This window comes from Ichthyophthirius multifiliis (assembly GCF_000220395.1).
Source record: "Ichthyophthirius multifiliis unplaced genomic scaffold scaff_1120509250152, whole genome shotgun sequence".
NCBI lineage: Eukaryota > Ciliophora > Oligohymenophorea > Hymenostomatida > Ichthyophthirius > Ichthyophthirius multifiliis.
In genome coordinates this window covers 1-18,746 of record NW_004087039.1, presented here as the reverse complement: position 1 = coordinate 18,746, position 18,746 = coordinate 1, and the positions used below count along the sequence as shown (strand labels likewise).

The window sequence follows — 18,746 nt, the reverse complement described above, 5'->3', positions numbered from 1 at the left end:
GGTTGAATTAATCTTCATCATTAATTTACTAAATAGTAAATAATTAATCTTATCATTAATTTCTAAATGTAAATATAATATATATATATATTTATATATATAATTAGTTATTAAAATATATACCAGTTTTTTTTTAAGTAAAAATTATTATTTTTAAGCATTAATCTAATTTATTTATATGATTCATTTTTTTTATTATCCTTATTAATATATGTATATTTATTTATATATACACATTAATATATTTTTTCTTTAAATACTTTGTTGTTATTTATTTAATATTCCATTTTTAATTTAATATATTTTTTTATTTTTATTAAGATTAAATATAAAAAATCATTTTTTAATATTAATATTTATTTTTATTATAATATAATTAAATATATATTTATTTACAAATATATTAAAGATTTGTCATTTATTTTAATGAATTAAATTTATTTTTTTTGTTATTAAAATTATATATTTTTATTAAATAAATATTTTCAAATAAAAAATATAAATTTTATATTAATAAAAAATAAATATTTTTAACTATTAATAGTAAATAAAATTAATTTATTTATATTTTAACATATATATTAATCATACAATTTTTTGTATTAAAATAAAAATAAATAAAAATTATATAAAATAAAAGTATAAATATTATAAAAAAATTTTAATATTATAAACTTATTAATATTTATATATATTTTTGTTTTCATATTATTTATAAATATTAATTTTTATATTATCAAAAAAAAAAAACTTATGTTAAATATTTTTTATTTTTTTATTTACTAATTATAATTTAAATTTTAAATATTTTCTTATTAAAATGCACTTTTTTTTTATTTTAATAATTTTTCAATATATTTATTTATGAAAATTTTTCTTTTCATAATATAAAAACTATAAATATTATAATTTTTTTTATTTGAATTAAATAAATAAAATGAAATATAATTTTTGTATTAATTATTTTATTTAATAAAATTAAATATTTAATACTAATCTATATAATTTCATTTCTTTAATTTAATAATTTTTATATATAAATAAATTTACATTTTTCTTAATATTTTATTAATAATTAATTAATTCTTTGTATTTAATATTTTAATTTTAGTCTTAACATAATTTTAAAATTTATTATTTTTAATTCCTAATTAAAAAAACAAATAAATAAGAAAACAAGAATAAATCTATTTATATTTATATTTTTACTTTTTTTTCAAAAGAGATAATAATAATTTCTTTTAATTTGTTTATTTATTTATTTATTTATTTTTAAAAAGAAAAAATAATATAGAAAAAAAAAAAAAAAATAATAATAAATTATTTCTTGTTTATTTAAAAAAAAAAAGAATAAAATTCCAAACAAAAAAAAAGCTTTAAAAAGAAAAAAAAAAAAATAGCAATAAATAAATATAAAAAAAAACAAACAAAATGGAAAAGCCCATAGATTAAAATAATTAATTAGTAATTATAGAAGAAAAGATCTAACGTCCAAATAACGAGACAAAAACAAAGAAATATCTAAGAGGCTAAATGTTAGGAAAAGGTGGTTTTGCGAAATGCTATGAAGTAACCGATTTAGAATCCAAGCGAATCCAAGCAGCAAAAATAATCCCGAAAGAGACGTTATAAAAAACTCGTGCTCGTTAAAAATTAATATCCGAAATTAAAATTCATAAAAGCCTCTAACACCTTCATGTAGTCCAATTCGAACATGTATTTGAAGATTATGAAAATGTTTATATATTATTAGAATTATGTACAAATAATACTTTAAATGAACTAATTAAAAGACGTAAAAGATTAACTGAACTCGAAGTTTAATGTTATCTTCTTCAAATAATAAACGGTCTTAAATATTTACATTAAAATAAAGTCATTCATAGAGACCTTAAACTCGGGAATCTCTTTATAAACGACAAAATGGAAATCAAACTTGGAGATTTCGGTCTTGCTACTAAACTAGAATTTGACGGCGAGAAAAAAAATACAATCTGCGGCACACCAAACTATATAGCTCCTGAAATTCTTGAAGGAAAAACCGGTCATTCATATCAAGTAGATATATGGTCCCTAGGAGTTATAATATATACATTAATAATCGGGAAGGTAAATATATATAAATATATATATATATATATATATATATATATATATATATATATATATATATATATATATATATATATATATATATATATATATATTTAGCCTCCCTATGAAACCCCTGATGTTAAAGCTACATATAAAAAAATTCGACAAAATTCTTATTCATTTCCTGAAAACATTCCCATATCAGATGATGCTAAAAATTTAATAGTGAAAATCTTAAATCTAGAACCTTTAAAAAGACCTACTTTAGATGAAATTCTCCTCCATCCATTTATGAATAATAACGGAACTATTCCTAAAACACTTCCTGTAGTTACTTTAAATTGTCCCCCTTCTATTTAATATACTAAGCAATTTTTGCCTTAAGGAAATGCTTTAAAAGTTAATTAATAGCCTGTTAGATTAATCGAAAGTTCCAATAATAATAGATTGAAAACTTAAAGTACCACCTAAATAAATAAACCTTCAATTAATACTTGCAGTGATTAAATTTGGGGACTTTCCACAAATGGATAGTAGAGTTAAAAAAATATTCCAACAAATAGTGAATTCAAACCTTTTTCTACTTAAGGTTGTGAATTTAAGAAAAATAGCATGACAAAATCCACTAATATGAATAATTATGCATGTTTATAAAGCACAAACAACTTCTTATCTACCAAAAATGGGATAGGAAGTAATTAAAAAATCCCTAATAATGAAAATATACAAGAACAATAAGTTTGGGTAATCTAGTGGGTTGATTATTCTGCTAAATATGGGCTCGGATATATACTATCTAATGGACATAGTGGTGTATTTTTTAATGATTCTACTAAAATAATACTTGATCCAAGCTCTAACCAAATTGAATATATGGAAAGAAAATACGAAAGTGAAAAATAAGACTCTGTAATTCAATTTAATTTAGATGAATACCCTCCTGAACTTAAAAAGAAAGTAACTTTATTGAGTCTTTTTAGGAATTATTTAAAAGAACAAAAACAAAATAATTAAATGGAAAATTTTTAGAAAACTTAAAATTTCGTATATGTAAAAAAATGGATGAAAACTAAACATGCAATAATGTTTAGGCTTTCAAATAAAATAGTTTAAGTCTCATTTGTAGATAAAACGGAAATATTATTATCTAGTGAGTAAAAGATGGTCACTTATCTAGATAAAAAAGGAAATAGAAGTAATTATCCGTTAGCTACAGCTTTAGAGAATTAAAATACGGAAATGTCTAAAAGGTTAAAGTATACTAAAGATATTCTTACATAAATTTTGGATAATAAAACTAAAGCCAAGTTATCTAATATTAATTTAAATATGAATGATTATGAATGATAGATTTTTTTATTTATAAATAAATTAATTATTTATATTTTTTGGTTTTTTTTTATGTAGGATTATTATTTATTTATATACAAATATATATAAAATATATATATATACAAAATTTTAAATTTTGATTTATTTTTTATAAATAATTATATTTAATAAATATGTTCAAAAATATAGATAAAAAAAAAAATTTAGATTTATGATGAGTTTTAAATATAAACTATATATTTTTTTAAATTAAATTCTTAAAAGAAAAATGTATTTATAAAATATGAATATAAAAAGAAATTAAATAATTTCAATAAAAATATAATATTTTTTTATTTAAAAAATAAAATATATAATTTATATATAATAAAATATTTATATTGTATTTTATTTATATCTATTAAAATATATTTTTATATTAACTTAAAAAAATATTACTTTATTTATATTTTATGAATATTTATATCATTTATGTTTTTTATTATTATTTTTAAATAATAATTAGGAATATTAAAATTTAATTATCTAATTTTTTTAAAATATATTAATTTTTATTATTTAATCATTACTCAATAAAAATTATTTTTATTTAAATTCATTTATTAACTATAATTTATTAAAAAATAAAAATATATTGAAAATGAAATAAAATATATATTTTTTAAATTTAATTTTATATAATTTTAATATAAAAATAAATATATTTTTATATTTAATAACTATATTTACCTATTTGATTCTTATATAAATTAATTTTTTATAAGTAAAATTATAATTATACATTATATTATTATATTAAATAATAAATAATTAACAAATAAATTAACAATTTTAATAATAATAAATATATTTATATTTTAAAATTAATTATTTATTTAATAATATTCTATTTAATTATGTTTCAAATATAATCAAAGTAAGAAATAAAAAAAAAAATTATTTATATCAAATTAAAAAAAAATATTAATTTTAAAAAATAAAAAAGCCTTTAAAAATATATATATATAAGAAAATATATATTAATGAAAATAAAAAATAAAAAACCAAAAAATAAGTTAAATAAAAAAAAAAAATATTATTTAAAAATAAAAAGACGAAAACAAGAAATACCTTCACAGTTAAATTTTATGATAATTTAGATAAATTATAAAAACAAATTAATAGTAAAATTTTAAACATTGAAAATTTAAAAAACATGCTTAGATAAAAAAATTACGTATAAATTTATAGATAAAAATAATATATTTCGGCAAAAGAAGATAATTTAATACTTTAAATTGTCTTAATTCCATATAATGATAATATGTAATTTTTTCATTAAAAAATATTTTTAAAGTAATTATAATTATAAATATAAATATAAATATCGATATAAATATATTATAAAAATATATTATATCGATATTTATTATTTTATAAATATATATTTATATATATATATATATATATATATAAATATATATATATTTGAATAATTATTTATACTAAAATTTTTATTTAATTATTTAATATTATTATTATTTAATTATACAAAATTTATAATAAACTATATATATTTATAAATATAATTTTAATTAACATAATTAGAAAAAAAAATATAATCATTTTTAATATTTTATCATATTTAGATTTTTAAGTCTTAAAACATGTACTTCAATTAACTTACTTAACCTTTTTACAAAATTCATACAATCAATACAATGAAAATGATGCCATCGATAATATAAAATACTTGAAAACTACAAAAACTCAAAATGTCTTAAAGCTGAATCTATATCTTCAAAAACACAATTATGTTTTTTATTTATGTGTTCAAAAAAGCCTTATTATTCGAAAATTTCTTTTATTTTTAATTCAACGCTTTCGATTTCTTCTTATAGTTGGTTAAAATTTTCTTCCTTTTATTTTTTTTCATTTATCTTTTTTTCAATTTCTTCTATTTATTATTCTTATTCTATTTATTTTTTTAATAATTCATCATTTTTTACTTTTAAATAATTATTTTCCTCTTTTATTTTTTACATAATCTTTTTTATACAAGAAATCTCATCAAAATGCTCTTCTTCGAATTTATCTTTTTTTTCACTAAAACCACATTTTTCGCATTATCTTATTATTTATTTACATTCCTAAAAATGTTCTTTAAAATTTAATTTTATAAATTAACCCTAGCATCCTTCGCAAATTATTTTTTCTCCGAACAATTATCTTAATGTAAATCTGAATATTTTTAAATATAATCTTTATCACATTCTGAGCATTTTAAAATCTTATATAGGCAACTTAGTTAGTGATTATCCATATCTTTTCTTTTTATTTAATCCTAACATTCCGCAAAAGGGCATTATATATTAATTTCAGGACATATTAAAGAATTATGTTCATCTATATTTTACCTTATAAGAGAATCATTACAAAACTAGCAAAATATCTATTCAAATGGACACTCAGAAATATGTAAATCAAGATCTTTTCTTAAAACTGACTAGTTGCAATTATTATTAGGGCAATTGATATATAGATAAAGACATTCATTTAATATATGTTTTTAATAAACTTCGTAATTTAAAATTTCAGGACAATTGTCATTTTAACATTTTATTTTTAAAACGGATAAATGTTTGTAAAAATATGGGTGTGCTTTTTCTTCTTCGAAATCAGAGCAGCCTTTAAATATAAATATTTATATATCGAAATATATAAATTCTAAGTATAAGTATTATTATTTTTATGTATATATATATTTATTTGTATATAAATTAATATTAAAATATATTAACAATTATATATAAATATATATAGATATATATATTTATTTATTTTTATATATATCATGTTTTTCTTTATAAATACCTGCAATAGGACATGTACTTTTATTTTATTACAACCATTAATTTAAACAAGGCTTGCATAAATGTAATTTACAAATATTACAACTTATAGGACATTATATTATTAAATTGCATATTGGGCATATTAAATCTTCATCTATTGTAGTATTAGTAACTTTTTCTGGATAAATAATTATTTAACTTTACATATTTTATTTTTAAATTAAAGATAATAAATTTAATAATTAAAGTTTTATATATTATGTAATATTAAAGATTATAAATATATTATAAATATACATATATATATATATATATATATATATATATATATATATATATATATATATATATCTGTATTATATTTTTTTTTTTATTTTTTTTTATTTGTTTTATTTTTTATATTTATTATAAAAATATTAATATTAATGAATAATTATTATAATGATGATTATGAAGATATTATTGATGATGAAGATGTTTAACAAGTTTAATAAAATATAAAAATAACTACAAATCATTAAATTTAAAATATCTAAAAATATAATGATGATGAAAATGAATTCGAAATAATAGAAGATGATATAAATATTTAAATTTAAATAAATGAACAAAAAAGCTACAATAATATTTAAAAATAAACTAAAAATTAAGTTTCTTAATATAACATAAATTAAAGCAATTAATAAAGTATTTATAATACAGATTAAAATGAAGATTTAGAACAATTATCAGATGATGATAATTAATAAATATAATATAATAATTAAAAAGAAGATTTAAATTAATAAAACTCATAAACAAAAAAAGAAGAAAACCCTTAAGAATAAAGTAGTTATTCATTTTCATTTGAAAATGAAGATAATAATTAAAATAATAATAATTAAGAATAACTAAGTTAAGATTAACAATAGGAAGATAAATATCAAGTAAACTAGTAATAATAAGAAGAAGAGTACTAATAAGATTATGACGATATAGAAGAATAATAAATGTAAGATCGTCAATAAGAAGAAGATAAAATTAAAGTAAAATAAAAATTTATTCAATAAGAATAAGAAGAAGATGATTATAAATATATATATGATACTCAAGAATAAGAAGAAAAATATGATAATTAATAAATATTAAATAAAAATAAATAATATCAAATAAAATAAAACACGAAAGTATTATAAAACATAATAAAATAAACAAAAAATAAAGAATTAAAAAATCCAATAAAAAAAAAAATTAAAAAAACTCTTAATCCTTTAACATTTTATAGAACTCATAATTTAATATAAAATCATCCCCATAATTAACTCAAAAGTAATCATCTTTTAAAAACCGTATTATAACCAAAGAATCTGTATAAAAAGAAAACTAAATTTTAGAATAAAAAATAAAAAAATTAAAAGAAAAACTATCTTCTTATTCCCAAAAACCATCTTAAATTTTACCTTTATTAATAAACTAAGACCTAATTTCCCAAAATAACAAATAAATAGAAAATCTTCATTAAGAATATAAAAAACTAGAATAGAGAATAAACTAAATTTAAAATCCATAATTTATAATTGAATTAAACGACTAAATAAGCGCCAGTTAAATTATTTTAGAAAAAATAAAAATGGATATTAAGCATTTTAATACTAAAAATTTAATACAATCTACCCTTATAAGTAAATAAAATTCGAATAAAAATATTTTCAAAAGACTACTCGAAATGAATGAAAGTCTATAATTGATTAAACGGAAAAATGTTTAACTTTCTTTAAAATTTTCTAAATTAAATTCTGTCTTAGAAAATTAATTAAAACCTAAAAATTAATCTTTAAAAGAAATACTGGCTATCAAATAAAAGGAAGTTCCTTAAAATAATATATAAAATTAAGAATAAAAAGTTGATTAATTGTAAAAAAAAGCTGATAAATGTAAAAAATATAACGAAATATTACAAAAATAATATGATTTTTAAATTAATTAAATTTGTATGTAAATTTAAGTCTTAAAAAGTCAAATTTAACACAAAAATTTTTAAATTTAAAAAACTTAAAAAGAAATAGATGAAACAGAAAAATTCAAAAATGAAAAAATAGAAATTTCGGAAGAATTTCATTCAATTAAAAAAAAAGATCATTAAGAGAAAACTTCTTTTATATCAAAAAGTTTTCAAATTAACTTAAATCCTTATTAAAAAGTTAATTATTCTTAAAACAAAGAAGAAAAACTTCAAAATAAATTAGAAAATAGTGAAAAAGAAATAGAAAAAAAGGATAAACTTTCGTAAAAAAAACAAGAAAATTATCAGTAAAACCAAATAGTTTAAAAAATTTAAAAAGAAATTATAAATGAAAAAATAAATTAAAGTTCTTAAAATAAATTTGAAATTTATGATTAAAATAAACCTGAAGATTAATAAAATATAGAAATAAATAAATAAGATTATTAGAAGTAAGTACTTAATCAAAAAAATATAGAAATTTAAAAAGAAAATAATTATAAATAACAAGAAAATAATTAAAAATAGGAATAAAATAATTAATAGTATTTAAAATAACAAAAAAATACTGAATAATAAACAGAAAATAATTAAATATAAGAAGTAAATAATAAATAAGAAAATATAATTTTTTAAAAGTTTAAATTTAAACTTGTTTAATCAAATAAATAGTAATAAAATTAAACATAATAATAAATATAAAATACAAACTAATAATAATCTAGCTAATAAAATACTAATTAATAAAATTAAAATCATTATGAAAATGAATTTATATCAGAATCCAATTTAGTACAAACGAATTGATATAACAATATATAAATTTATATTATTTTATTAAAAAAATATATATATAATCTATTAACTTACTATATATTTATAAACCATAATTTATTTTTTATGTATAATATAATTTTAATTTAAAATAGAAAAAAAAATTATATAATTATATAATAATTTTAAAAAAGACAAATATATATATAATAATATGTATTCTATTTTATTCATTTATGTACTTTATTACTTCTTAAAATATCATAAAATTTATTTAAATCTTCTTCTTATTATTTTTTATGTTCTTTCGAAATCTATTTTTTTTTTAAAAAAAAAAAAGAAATATGTATAAAATAAATATAATAAGAAAAAAAAATATTATTTACCAGAGTTTAAGTATTAATACAATTAATTATTAATTCCTAAAATTCTTCAATTGAAGTTTTCATCCAATGATAATCATCTGAAGTGGATTTTATTCCCTTTTTTATATATAAAAAATAATAAAAACATAAAATATTAAATAAAATAATAAAAAAAAATATATATATAAAAAATTATATAAATAAATAAAAAAAAATATAAATGAAAAAACAATATATATATAAAAATATATATATAAAAAAAAAATATATATATATATAATAAAAAATACTTCTTCTTCCAACTCAAATTAAATATCTAACCAAATTTCTCCCATTTTAAAATTCGGATACATTTAAATAACTTCAATTTTTTATTTCTCATCATATAACAATTCATTCTTATCAAAACCCGTCCTATACAAAATTGCAAAAATAATAGCCCTTAAATCATATTATTCCACTTTCTATTTGATTTTTCTTGCCAAATAAGCTTCAGTTCCTGCATCTGATTCATTATCAGCTGCTGAAAGTGCTTCTTTTAATCTCGCAAACCCTTTTCCTGTATTAATTTTTCTTTATTTATTCGCTCCATCATCAGGTTTCTTTTATTCCTCGACGAGTATTTAAAATTAATCCTATTTTTTTTCGGAGCAGTTAAAGGATAAAGTGGTCTATTTTTATTCACAATAATTCCGTCTTCATATTTTACACCGAATCTCGCATCTTCTTTATTATATATTTAAATTAACAACTAACTAGCATTAATCATAGTCTTTCCCGAATTCCAATCACAAAAATAAGGAATAGACTTACTGTTTTCAATCAAAAAACATAAACAACTTAAAGCCATTTTCTTATGCATATCATCGCAAAACTCTAAAAATTCTAAAAGTACAAATAAACCCTCGTTATCCAAAAATACAGATTCACTTTTTTTATTCCCTAAAATTGCATTCCATAAACAATCTAAAATAGAAACAGCATAGAGAGCATATCTAGCGGATATTCCAATATTCGGATCTTTTAAAGCGGCTACAATCATATCTACTCCTCCTTTTTATCTAAAAAGTTTCTTATTTTTATTACAATTTATACATAAGTTCGATATAATGGAAAAACATAATTCTTTTATATCTAATGGATTTTCATTTTCATTTTGTAGAAATTCTATTAAATTATCCATTACACCCTCATCAGTGATTTTTAATTTATAGCTTTCATCAAATAAAGATGCATTATTAAATACTCGTAAACATTTCTCACGTTTTTCAGGATCATCTTAATTTGTAAGAAACTTTGTCAAATAAAACAAACCATTTTTCTCAGCAAAACTATTAATAATAAATATATAAATATATATATATATATATATATATATATATATATATATATATATGCATATTTTTTATGTTTATTTAATAATATTTTTTTTTATAAATTTACTCTTCTTTCATATATATAATAACACTAGCTAAAATGCTTAAACAATGTATTTAAATTTCTTTTAATTAAGGGTTAGACCATCTGTTTACTGCATAACTATCGTTTAAGGGGTCAATATATAGTAAAAGTGAATATACAAAAGCACTCTAATTATATAAATATATATATATATAAAAAATTCCATAAAATAAAAAAATCATTACATCTTTAATAGTTTCCAAAATAGATTTATTTCCTGATTAAATAGCAGTTAATAATCCACTCCAAATCAGCTTTTTGAATTCCAAATCTTCACTAGTAGTTGAATAAAATGCTCTATGATTATTGGTAAGTATTTTATCATTATAGAACTCAATTTCATCTACAGTAGCATATACAAGAAGTGTATCAATAAAAGTAGTCGGTTAATTAGCCCCTAGCATAGTGTTTTTCTCATCAAAATATTAAAGAGCTACCTCATCGCTTAAAAGATAATTAATTAAAATCAAAAGTTCATTTCTTAAGCATTTATCTTCTAATTTATATCCGTTTCTCATTAAATTTTCAAACACCCTTTTTAATTGAGTAATAATATCTTCAGCTGCAAATAGTTATATACTTGTAATTCCTACAGCCTCTATAGCATTCCAAATTATTTCGAAACAACTTTTAACAATATAAGATCGAAAATCATCACAATTAAATATAACGTAAATAATGTCTTTTAAAATTCCAAAATTGCAAAATTTCTAGGCTAATTCTCTAAACATAATACAGTTAGATATTAAATCTAATAAAGGAAGTAAATACTCATAATTATTTTAATAGTATTACATTGTATATATTATATCTTCTATTATTTCAGATTTATTTATTGCACGTAAATTTTTAGAACCTTCAGTTAATAATTTCTATAAAGGAGATTATTCATATCCTTACATTTTGGTTTTTTCGAAATTTTCTTTGTATATTAGTTAATGTATATATAATTATATATATATATATATATATATATATATATATATATATATATATATATATATATGTGTTTACTTTCGGCTTGTACTATTTAATCTATTTCTTCATCTGAAAAATTACGTAAAAATGAAATTGTATAATATCTTAAATTTTAAGTAACTTCTTCATTTATTATTATATTTTATTGTTTATATGTATTGAAAAGAAGAGGCCTTTTTAATTATAAAAAAAATTAATATTATTATGATTGTTTTTAAAAATACCTAAAACAATTAATAAATTTAGGTAAAATAGGCACATATTTTAACTCATCACTTGCTTTGGATTTTTTAAAAGGAATTCCTCCAACTTCGCATATTTTTTATATGGCTAAAGTCATTTCTGAATATCCACTTTTCAAATCTTAAATCGCATAATCGACCATTTTGCATATTGATTCGATTTCTTCATAAAAAAATCCTTCTTTTCTTTCACGACAAAAACGAATTATGGCATTTGCTTTTCGGTCTGGAAGTTGTTCGGTATATGGTGATTCGAACATTTAAAGGACTTTTTCAATTTCATTATTATTATTGATTGTTTATGACATATTTTTTATTTTATTATTTTTCGTTTCAATAAATAAATAAATTAAATATATATATATTTTATATTTATTAATTTAATTTTTTTTTATTGTTTCATTTTTTAATCATAATTTATTTTTTTGTTTTTTTGTTTTTTTGTTTTTTTTTTGTAATTCTAATTTTTTTTTTTAAACTTATTATTAATGAAATTAAAATATAATACAAATTTATAATAAAACTTTAATATTATAAATAAATAAATATAAATTTTTCATTATTAATTTTATTTGAAACATAATTAATAAATAAAATAATTCTTATTTTTATATCCAAAAAAATACTATATAACCAAAAATATTAAAGAATTTAAAAACAGTTAATTTCTCGAGCTTCAAATAGCAATTTAGGATAATTATTCACAAACATATTTCTAAAATAATCAATACAATAATAAAAGTTTAAAATGTATAAAAAAAAAGATAAAGAAGGTGTATTTATATTGCATTTAATAATAGTAAATACCGATTTTATTCGAAATATATATAATAAAAGAAAGATGATATAAAAATTACAAGTCTAAAATTAATAATTAGATTAATAAATATAAATATAAATATAAATATATATAAACGTAAATAGCAAGAAAAAAGCTAAAATTTTGAAATAACTGAAAACTAATACAAAAAAGAATTTAAAGATGTTTAAAAAAATATCTAAAAAAATGAAAAAAAATAAAAACAAGAAAAAAAAATATATATATTTCTATTCATTTATTTATTTTTCATAATAAATATGAAATATCTAATAAACTGAAAAAAAAGCTTGCTTATAATATTTTTGGAACATAATTATTGTCATATGAGTTAAAGAACCTCTGAAAGTATAAAGAAAATTTACATTAAGTAATAATACGCTTAATTTAGAAAACCTGCTTTGATACAAATATTTAAATTAAATTATATAATAATAATAAAATTTTTAATTTTTATATTATTTATTTTAAGTTTTTTAGAGTAAATAAATTTGGTGAAAAAAATAAATAAAAAAATTAAATAATATTCAAAATTTAAAAAATATGAAATTTTATATATATAAAATATATATAAAAATAAAAAGTTTTTATAATTTCAATTTAATTTTTTTAACTATAAAAATAAAAAAAATGAAGTAAGTATATATATAATTTTATTTGTAAAATTCTAAAGAAAATTTATAGTATTTTTTTTTATACTAAATATTATTACTTTTTTTATAATAAAAAAAATACTAATAAATATATATAAAAACATCTTATTAATATTAAAAATAAAAAAATTCAAGAAAAATAATCCTAACAAGATTTAAAACAATTTTAATTATAAACATTAGAAAATCCTTTAAAATAAATTAAACCAGAATCTCTTCCATATGCATTTTACACTACTTAATTAATGTTTTTTTACGGGAAGAAATAATCACAACTTTCTACATTTAACAATTCGAATCTTGTAAGATTACTAAAAATACAAAAAGTTTCCAAAAAAAAGAATAAACTACTTAAATATATTAAAACTAAAAACAAAAGATAACATCCGAAAAATTACCAACATTCATTCATAAAAAATAAATAAGGTATTTCAAAGACCGCTAAAAAAACAGAAGACTCCATTTTAAACCTAGCCTCACAATAAATCAAATTAACAAAATAAAAAGACACCAACAAAAACTCCTATACAGCCAAAATAATAAAATAATTCACCTAATTAGCCTTTCTTACTATACACTTGTCAAAAACATCACTATAATGTGAATATAAAGGTACACAAATACCTAATTTATCTGAATGTTAGCTTCTTTTTTCTTTCACACATAAGCAATCTGGACATATATTTCTCTCATTTAAAAGGCTTAAAATTTCAAACATATTATTTTCTACCAAAACTAACACCTAATCGAAAATATTTAACTTTTCTCTTTTCCTATTTTTCCCCTTTCCTAATTATTAACTCTATTCCCCTAAAAATATTTTATCCAAAAACTCAAAATTAACTTTATCAAAATCTAATTGATTTTAATCAAAAAACTCATTATTATTCCCTTTTAAACTCCAATTTATATTAAATGGAGGGACACTTGCTTTTATAAACGAAATAAAATACAAAACTAATCAAAAAAATAACCAAAAAATGTACTAAATTGCAAAAATTATATACAAACTAATTTTTATAATAAATAACTCCAATTTACATCACAAAGCAATAATATAAAATTCCAATAAAAAAGAGTACATTAAAATACACATATCTTAACTTTTCTATTTATATAAATCAATAAAATAATAATAACTAAGGAATTTATTATTTAACTTATTTTATATATCTTTCAATATTTTTCGAGTAAGTCTATTTTCCACTGATGAAAAATCACCTTAATTAGTTATATATTTATGTGGTTTTAGCTCCAAAATATACTTAATAGCATCAAAAGAGTCATTAGTGATCGCCCTGGCAAATGGACTTAAGTTCTAATTATCGTTTTCGAATAAAATATCCTTTTAAATGCCAAATATAATCTTCAAAAAAAACAGATCATTATTATAGGCTGCCCAATGTGCCATATTACACCCATTTAAGTCTATGCTTTCTATATTTGCCCCTTTTCCTATCAAATACATAGCCAAAATTCTATTCCTTTGAGTCACTGCATATAAAAGAGGACAATAACTATTAATATCCTTCGCATTTATATCGGCCCCTTTTTCCAATAAATATTTCACGATTCGAATATCTCCATGATTGGCAGCAAACATTAGACCAGTTTATTTATTATTTCTAGTTCTAATATCAACTTCTACATTGTATATTTCAATCAAACATACTATTATTTCTATATTCCCTTAACTAATTGCCCTATGAATTAAATGCTGTCCTTTATCATCTAATGTATTTTAATCTTAAAACCCTTTTTCTATAGCATACATCCAAGGCCATAAATTACCTTATTATGCTTATTAGTATATATTTATAATTTATTTTTCTGATTATTATTATGGCTCTTAGGGCATGTTTTGGTAAATATTTTCTATATTTTAGGAATTTTATGGAATATTATTTTCAATTTATTAAATATTTAAAGAAGCATCTTAAATTTAAATGAATTCAGTTTATGATTATTAAGGGTCAATAGTTTCAGTTTGTGGGTCTTTTTGGAGAATTTCGTTTATTATTTTTAATTGGTTTGAGTTTGTCTAGGATAATACAATTCCTTCGTTATATTATGTATCTGGAACTATATTCATTTTTGTTTTAATGTTATATTTATATTTTATTATTATTAAAATTTAATATTTAAATTTTTTTTTTTAATATATCTTTTTTTTTTTAATATTTAAATTTTTTTATAAAATATTTTTTTTTTAAAAAAAAAAATATATATATATTATTAAAACTTAAATAAATAATTAATTTTATATTAATTATAGAGAATAATAATTATATTAAATATAAAATGAATAAATTAAAAAAATACTAATCATATATTTAAATAAAAAATTATAAAAATATAAACCTTAAATAAAATAAACATAATATTTTTAAATAAAGTAGAAAAAAATCTCTCTTTACCTCATCATCTATTTGCTACCTAAATTACAAATAAAACAATATTATATAAATAATAAAAACCAAAATATTACATTTTTAGATATTGTCGACATTCCTTTAGACTTTCCATCAGGAACAAATATAATTTCAATAACTTTATCTCCATTTTGATTATCATGGATTTTATCAACTTTGAAATAACCTCTTCTTTCTAACTAAATATATTAACCTTTATTATAATATAATTAAAAATACATATATATAAAAAATACCTTTAATAAGATTTTTTAACAAAGGTTCACCAATAGCATCAGTAACATATTTAGTAGTTTCATTTAATTATTCTTCAAAAGGTACATTTTCAAGTACTTTATCATTTTTAAGTAAATGATCATACTCAACAAGTAAAACTTGAGTCTAGTTCATATATATTCATATATATATATATATATAAATATATATATATATATATATATATTATAAATATTTATATTAAAAATAATGTACTAATTAAGAATTAGCTAACCAATTAACTTTAATAGTATTTTTAAAGTCTTTATTATCAGGTAAATATTCAAGTAATAATTTTAAAGTACCTTCTTAATTTTCTTAGATATCTAATACTTTCATATTTCCCCATTTCATAAAAGTAACAATTTAATCTACTTTTAAAAGTTTTGCATCATCATATTCAATTAACAAATCCTTAGACTTAAAAATCTATTTATTTCCCATTTCAGCATTTTTAGGATGTAAAGCAACTTCAAAGCTTTCTTCAGTTTCAGGTCCATTAACAACAATAGCCTTACATGCAGTTTTAGCAGCAATAGCTGTATATCTTCCTGAAATAGGATCTATAAATTACTTATTAATAGCCCAAATCTTATCCCATTCCATTAAATTAGTATTCTTAGAAGGACCCTACATAAGCATAAACTCTGTCAAAGCTTCCACAGTTAAACCTTTTCTCAAAATACCCTTAACAGTAGGGAAACGAGGATCATCCCAACCATCGACCTTACCAGATAAAACAAACTCAGTTAATTTTCTTTTAGAAAGAAAAGTGTGTGCAAAATTAAGTCTAGAAAATTCCCATATCTAAACAGGTCTAACATCGCAATTTTTAATAACCCAGGAATATTATTCAATTCTATCTGAATATTCATTAGTTCTCATTGCATGAGTTACTCCTTCAATACTATCAACTAAAGGACAACAAAAATCATATGTTGGATAACACTAAATAGAAATAATAAAAAAATATATATATATATAAATATATATATATATATATATATATTTATATATTTATATATATATATATATATATTTTTTTTTACTCTGTATTTCGTTCCAGTACGATGATGTTCTTTCGTATTTACTCTGTAAAATACAGGATCCCTCATTGCTCCATTTTTACTTTTCATATCAATTTTTCCTCTTAAACAATAATTATCTGCATCGTGTATATCTGCATTAGTTTTGCACATAGCTCTAAAAATTTTAAGATTTTCTTCTGGAGGTGTATTTCTGTTTTTCGATTCAATACATTTAAATCTTTCATCTCTCATTATTTCTTGTGGCGTATTATCGCAATATGCAAGTCCTTTCTTTATCAATTCTTCTGCTTTTTCAATTAAATAATCGAAATAATCTGAAGTATGAGTTATTTCACCTGTCCATTATACTCCTAGAGTTTTTAAATCATCAATAATTGATTATACATATTCTTCCTAATATTAATTTAATAATTTTTTTTTTTTTTATTAAATAAATAATTATTTTATTTACTTTTTCTTTTTCAACATTAGTATCATCGAAACGAAAAATCATCTTACCTTCATATATTTTTGAGTAATGGTAATTTATCAATACTGCTTTTGCGTGTCCAATATGTAAATAACCAGATGGTTCGGGAGGAAAACGGGTTACTACTTCTCCTTTTTTTGCTCCTTTTAATACGTTTTTGTATTTTTAGTATTCTTTTTCAATATCAAAATTTGTGCTTTTTTACATATTTTTTTTATTTTATTTAATTAATAATAATAAATATCCATTTATATTTTTTATATAATAAATAAATGTATATATAGAAACAATTTTATTATGTTTATATAAAAATATATATTAAAATATCCATAATAACTTTTATTATAATAATATATATATATGTATATATATAAATTTGTATATATAATAAATAATTTTATTTTTAATATAATTATATAATATTTTTATTTTTTATTTAATTTAATTTCATTAAATAATTATATAAAGTATATATTTTAAAATATAATAATTGAATTTTATTTAAATTATTTTAAATATTAAAAAAAAATTATTATTATCTAAAAATACTATAATTTTATATTTGTATTTGATATTTTTTAATATATTTTTGAATTTTTTTTATAATATTAATATGTTATAATATATTTTTATTTTAAAAAATAAATATTATTTCATACAAATGAAATATTAGATTATAATTACTTTTATATTTAAAAATTAATATAAAAAATTAAAAACTATTGTTTTAATATTAGAATATGAAATAAATGAAATATATATAGTTTAAGCAAAATATAAATAAGATACAATAAAAATAGAATTTTAATAATTTATATAATATAAAAAAATATATCTTATAACCATATTTATTAAAAATATATAATATGTTATAAATTAAATTTTCTTTATTTAATATTTTTGAATATAAATTTAAATAGATTGATTATGTTTTTTATATGAATTAAGTACTTTTTAAATAAGATATACTGAAAGATATATTTTATAAGCTTATTAAAAAAAAAACATAA

At 17.6% G+C, this 18,746-nt stretch overlaps 3 protein-coding genes across 3 annotated transcripts, besides 47 other annotated features; 1 reads left to right on the top strand and 2 right to left on the bottom strand. All coding sequences in view use genetic code 6, as the record gives it.

Moving 5' to 3' along the window:
- Positions 1-5: 5 nt before the first annotated feature.
- Positions 6-75: a microsatellite.
- Positions 76-1,431: 1,356 nt separating this feature from the next.
- On the top strand, positions 1,432-3,441 carry IMG5_051210 (polo-like kinase 1, putative; the record flags this gene model as incomplete). The annotated part of the gene is made up of 2 exons (XM_004037436.1): positions 1,432-2,109; positions 2,212-3,441. 2 exons carry the CDS (start codon positions 1,432-1,434, stop codon positions 3,439-3,441), a joined length of 1,908 nt encoding a protein of 635 aa, XP_004037484.1.
- Positions 2,114-2,207: a microsatellite.
- Positions 3,442-3,515: 74 nt separating the features above from the next.
- Positions 3,516-3,544: a microsatellite.
- An 878-nt stretch (positions 3,545-4,422) lies between these two features.
- Positions 4,423-4,457: a microsatellite.
- Positions 4,452-4,501: a microsatellite.
- Positions 4,502-4,766: 265 nt separating this feature from the next.
- Positions 4,767-4,806: a microsatellite.
- Positions 4,767-4,813: a microsatellite.
- Positions 4,767-4,824: a microsatellite.
- Positions 4,773-4,892: a microsatellite.
- Positions 4,773-4,893: a microsatellite.
- Positions 4,800-4,824: a microsatellite.
- Positions 4,841-4,893: a microsatellite.
- Positions 4,894-5,326: 433 nt separating this feature from the next.
- Positions 5,327-5,394: a microsatellite.
- Positions 5,395-6,535: 1,141 nt separating this feature from the next.
- Positions 6,536-6,611: a microsatellite.
- Positions 6,612-6,616: 5 nt separating this feature from the next.
- Positions 6,617-6,664: a microsatellite.
- Positions 6,617-6,667: a microsatellite.
- Positions 6,624-6,658: a microsatellite.
- Positions 6,625-6,664: a microsatellite.
- Positions 6,668-7,118: 451 nt separating the features above from the next.
- Positions 7,119-7,150: a microsatellite.
- Positions 7,151-7,380: 230 nt separating this feature from the next.
- Positions 7,381-7,418: a microsatellite.
- A 719-nt stretch (positions 7,419-8,137) lies between these two features.
- Positions 8,138-8,181: a microsatellite.
- A 388-nt stretch (positions 8,182-8,569) lies between these two features.
- Positions 8,570-8,633: a microsatellite.
- Positions 8,634-8,728: 95 nt separating this feature from the next.
- Positions 8,729-8,783: a microsatellite.
- Positions 8,784-8,915: 132 nt separating this feature from the next.
- Positions 8,916-8,961: a microsatellite.
- Positions 8,940-8,991: a microsatellite.
- Positions 8,992-9,245: 254 nt separating this feature from the next.
- On the bottom strand, positions 9,246-12,159 carry IMG5_051200 (hypothetical protein; the record flags this gene model as incomplete). Its single annotated transcript, XM_004037435.1, has 7 exons — positions 9,246-9,329; positions 9,402-9,497; positions 9,671-9,900; positions 9,933-10,711; positions 10,824-11,763; positions 11,856-11,888; positions 12,096-12,159. The coding sequence occupies 7 exons, from the start codon at positions 12,157-12,159 to the stop codon at positions 9,246-9,248; spliced, it is 2,226 nt and encodes a 741-aa protein (XP_004037483.1).
- Positions 9,504-9,666: a microsatellite.
- Positions 9,506-9,641: a microsatellite.
- Positions 9,509-9,669: a microsatellite.
- Positions 9,527-9,639: a microsatellite.
- Positions 9,549-9,651: a microsatellite.
- Positions 9,550-9,667: a microsatellite.
- Positions 9,551-9,666: a microsatellite.
- Positions 9,612-9,669: a microsatellite.
- Positions 10,725-10,776: a microsatellite.
- Positions 11,783-11,847: a microsatellite.
- Positions 12,160-12,431: 272 nt separating the features above from the next.
- Positions 12,432-12,492: a microsatellite.
- Positions 12,446-12,536: a microsatellite.
- Positions 12,482-12,512: a microsatellite.
- Positions 12,537-12,943: 407 nt separating the features above from the next.
- Positions 12,944-12,970: a microsatellite.
- Positions 12,971-13,060: 90 nt separating this feature from the next.
- Positions 13,061-13,096: a microsatellite.
- A 2,568-nt stretch (positions 13,097-15,664) lies between these two features.
- Positions 15,665-15,724: a microsatellite.
- Positions 15,665-15,742: a microsatellite.
- Positions 15,678-15,742: a microsatellite.
- Positions 15,743-15,838: 96 nt separating this feature from the next.
- On the bottom strand, positions 15,839-17,943 carry IMG5_051190 (hypothetical protein; the record flags this gene model as incomplete). Its single annotated transcript, XM_004037434.1, has 6 exons — positions 15,839-15,967; positions 16,020-16,156; positions 16,200-16,344; positions 16,435-17,166; positions 17,268-17,660; positions 17,719-17,943. The coding sequence occupies 6 exons, from the start codon at positions 17,941-17,943 to the stop codon at positions 15,953-15,955; spliced, it is 1,647 nt and encodes a 548-aa protein (XP_004037482.1). The 3' UTR covers positions 15,839-15,952.
- Positions 16,167-16,199: a microsatellite.
- Positions 16,352-16,420: a microsatellite.
- Positions 17,188-17,257: a microsatellite.
- Positions 17,944-18,086: 143 nt separating the features above from the next.
- Positions 18,087-18,129: a microsatellite.
- Positions 18,130-18,746: the final 617 nt, after the last annotated feature.